The 4,047-nt window shown below is 40.8% G+C and overlaps 1 protein-coding gene across 1 annotated transcript in view; it reads right to left on the reverse strand.

Annotated features, from left to right (window-relative positions):
- LOC109953151 (ubiquitin carboxyl-terminal hydrolase 32-like) overlaps window positions 1-3,728 on the reverse strand; it is an 85,008-nt gene extending 81,280 nt beyond the window's left edge. The window contains 1 exon segment of the mRNA XM_020588564.1: window positions 3,485-3,728. Within this exon segment, the coding sequence (XP_020444220.1) occupies window positions 3,485-3,542 (58 nt within the window). The 5' untranslated portion in view covers window positions 3,543-3,728.
- Window positions 3,729-4,047: the final 319 nt, after the last annotated feature.

Raw genomic sequence — 4,047 nt, forward strand, 5'->3', positions numbered from 1 at the left:
GAATTTTTTTGTAGATTCTGTCTCTCACAGTTGAGGTGTACCTACGATGAAAATTACAGATCTGTCCATTCTTTGTAAGTGGGAAAACTTGAAAAATCGGCAGTGTATCAAATACTTATTTGCCCCACTGTAAATACACATCTTGAAGATCATATATAATATACAAAGTGATTAACTGTATTCTGGATAGCCTCCCATCCACAGCCAACTAAAAGCATGTTATTGTGATACAGCAAGCTACCATGCAAATTGCAACAACCTAGCCCGCCCACGTTTCCACAGCAAACACTATACTGGAAGCCCGTGGTAGCAGTGGCCAAATTTACATTCACAAACTAAGGAGCACGGGGTACCGACGTGGACAAAATTGTTGGTACCCTTCCGTTAAAGAAAGAGAAACTCGCAATGATCACTGAAATAACATGAAACTGACAAAAGTAATAATAAAAAAAAATTACTGAAAATGAACTAATGAAAATCAGTCATTGCTTTTGAATCGTGGTTCAACAGAAGCAAAGGTTCAAATGGCCCGTGAAGGTGTTCCAGTGAATTTCGAGGATAAACTGATTCATATGAAGACAGAGGATACATAGCCTTTTTCAAAGACATTTATATCCATCTTTATACGTCCCCCAAGCCCTGCCCATACAAATAAATCTTCACTTTTCAATGAGGGTCTGTCTTGCAATGAAAAGTCAGTACATCAGGCTATGCCTGAGTTATCCAGCTTCACAAAAGTTCACATTAGCAATCAGAGACTGTCACACAAAGATGTGTCGACTAACATTTTTAGAGTTCTCTAGGCATGTCCACATGGTAGATGGAGTTACACAGCCAGGTGTAAAAAAAATAAAATAAAATGCAATGCAACAGCTCAACCAACAATGGCTTCAGGATTACCACTGAGATGAGTCAACACTTCTGGCAATGACAGTCAGGAGTTCTGGTAACTGAACATTATCTGCTGCAGAGACAGTCAGCTGCCATTTGGTCAGGAACAAACACTGTACCTGAAGTGATTCAAATTAAAAACTGAACTTAATCAAATAGCTGAATTTATTTAACAGGTTTTACAGTCCCAAGCACCCTGATAGAAAGTTCAGACTTCAGATGAGGTTTCTTTTAGTGATGAATCTTTGACTTCTTTCACAAATAAATTTTATTATACATGCTACTTCTGCACACAAATTATCAAATGTGAGAGATTCTTGCCTATTTGAGCAAATATGACAGAGACCAATGCCTATGCTGGCTGACAAAATTAATATAATAGGAACCAGGGCAGCAGTCATGTCAGGCAGCTGCACTGCACTACAGGACTTCCAACTGGGAACACTTTCTCATCTCTTATCCAATTTAAAATTCTTATTGTGACTGAACTCATAATGCACAAATGTATGCAACGCTATTCCAAGTTTATTCAGTATAAGACTATACTCATCTAATGTGACTAGCAGATACAGATATCTGAACATCAGATACTTGGATAACATACTGTATTTTGAGTCTGTAGTGAACATGAATATCTCTACACCTACAAAAATATTACTTTTACCTAAGGAAGAATATCTGAGATACTAAGAAGATGGAACCATAGAAGAGTTTACATTTTTGCTTGAACTGATGCTAAAACAATTAATCAGTTATGAAAATAGTTGCCAATTAATCTTCTGTCAATTGACTAGCCCATAAGTTGCTTTAATTCTAATGAATCCTAAACAGTTTTCTTGGGTGAATGCACTAGTTGGGCTGTTCTATACAGATTCCTTTAAGTTACCACTGCTTTTTAATTTCAGCAGTTGCTTTCTTCAATAGTTTCACTACCTGTCAACCCTGCTACGCCACTGTTCCTCACTGGTTGGTCCCTCAGGTTCCCCATCCTCACTATCTACTACTGGTCCTAAATTCCTTAGCAGACTTACTAACCATATAGATTTCTTGTAGTCATTATCTATCAATATGAGTGGAAATACTGGAGAAGAAAACTAATGAACTAATGGAAATAATGGTCCTGACATGTTCGTGAACATGCTGGTATTTTGTCTAAGCTCTCATTGACTACTGGGACAAAAACAGATCAAACTTCCGATCATCTGCAGAGACCTAGCAGCCACATGGCCTTGCTTCCTGAAAGGAGGTTTCACCTTTCCCCTAGCCATTATATCACCCCTGAAAATGACTGGCCTCTCTGCATATAAATGTCATTTGATGTACCCCCCACCCCCACACCCCCATTAGAAGACAAACATTAGAAGACAATGTCTTCTAATGTTGTTGTTGTTTTTTTTAAGTATAAAGGGGGCCTGAAAAGTCTTCTGTTGTCTCAGGGCAATGGTGTACAGCAGAGGGCTAGCAATCAGGTTTGTAGTTAGAAACTGTAAAATAGTGAACGGAGAATCAGCCTTACAACAGGAATCATAAAAGCTTAACTAACCTTTATCCTGCTAGTGCCCTACTACAGTGAGCTTTCATGAAAACTGACCCCATAATTGCTGCAGTCTCGGGCAAAATTTTAAGCGCAGTGACAGCACTGAGAAGCACATCTGTTTGTTCCGACTACACAGCTAGCTAGTGTGTGTAGGCTACAGTTTACTTGAGGCACCCTGACAGCCTACTAGCGATTAACGTTTGCCGATATTATATGCCCATGTTCGAACGCCAAGTGGCGAAGGCTACAGCAAACAGTCTGGAGGCATTTCCCTCTGGGAACTTAGCTGCAACGACCCAGCTAACTGTCTGGCTATACATCAAGGTAGCACCAACAGAGCCATTAACATTAACTGTTACTCAGCGGTAGCTATCTAAGGTGACAAAAGCTAAGTCGCAGACTAACGCTAGCAATTTTTCAAGGCGGCCTGTAAAACCGTTTTTGGCAAATGCTGTCAAGGCAAGCCCATCCGTCCTCATTAGCTAACCCTGGCCCCACGAGGAGCGCTTCGGTAGATATGGAGACAGTGCCACTGCAATCACGAACATCTGTCAATTTTGCGCGACCTTTCTTGCCTGCGGTGTCACGCTTCGCAAAGTACCAGAATGTACCTTCTGGTTATAGCTAAGAATAATAACTAATTTGGGGGGGGGGGGGGTTTAAAATAAAAAAACTTTTTTTTGCATTTTTCGGGCACTGAGAGATTCTTCCTACTACAGGCCAACGTTGAGTGTTCTCGGAGAAAAGACGACATCGGAAAATGCTCAACTAATGTTCACATTTAATTATAATCCAGTAAGCTTCGCAAAATGTTTAACTGTTATACGTCTTAGTACATACCATATCCTAGCGGTTCTGTAGAGGCCTCTTATTTTTTATTTATTTGGGGGGGGGGGGGGGGGGACGCGTCGACCATCACGTAACCAAATGCCTATACAATACGCTAGATTTTGTGGTCATAACGTCCTCCTCTTATGTACCGGGCTAGCCTAAAAGCAGACAGTTAGCTAAGCTAGTGCCACTGAGGTAGCTTTAGCCCCTTGCGTTTAGGCTTACCTCTCTTGACGGCCTCGTCATACGACAGGAATCCTATCCTAGACTCTTTGGCCCCCATGCTCCCCTCATTTCATTGCGATGTGAGAAAATGAACGTTAGGAGCCGAGTTCACCAGAACTGTTTAGCACCTTATCCGTTTATTGTGAAATGGGTTCCTGGCGGTGTGTGTATGTGGTGAACGGATGAATGTTTTCAGCAACGCCTCCATTCTGTCACATGATCTAACTCTACCGATCACTTGATCAGCTCATTCAAATGCTTGTAAACACAACCAGAATGATAGGCATAAACGTTTTATATCGAATTAGCTTTGTTCATGAAGTGTTTTCCCTCTTACAAACCACACAAATGCATTTTTACTCATTATGCGTGGACATACTTCTCTACCTACCTCTATCAATGTATATGTGTATGTGAGAGAGTCATGGATGGTGAGAGAACGTCAAATGTAGGTTGTCAAGTAGTGTGAGTAGCCCCATCTTGTGGCTTTTCTGCTAAATAATTTTATTCATCACAGCACCCTGAAGGTGATTTTTTTGTGAAACCTTTAGTGAACCTTCAGG

The sequence above is a fragment of the Monopterus albus genome, unplaced genomic scaffold, assembly GCF_001952655.1.
Source record: "Monopterus albus unplaced genomic scaffold, M_albus_1.0 scaffold555.1, whole genome shotgun sequence".
NCBI lineage: Eukaryota > Metazoa > Chordata > Actinopteri > Synbranchiformes > Synbranchidae > Monopterus > Monopterus albus.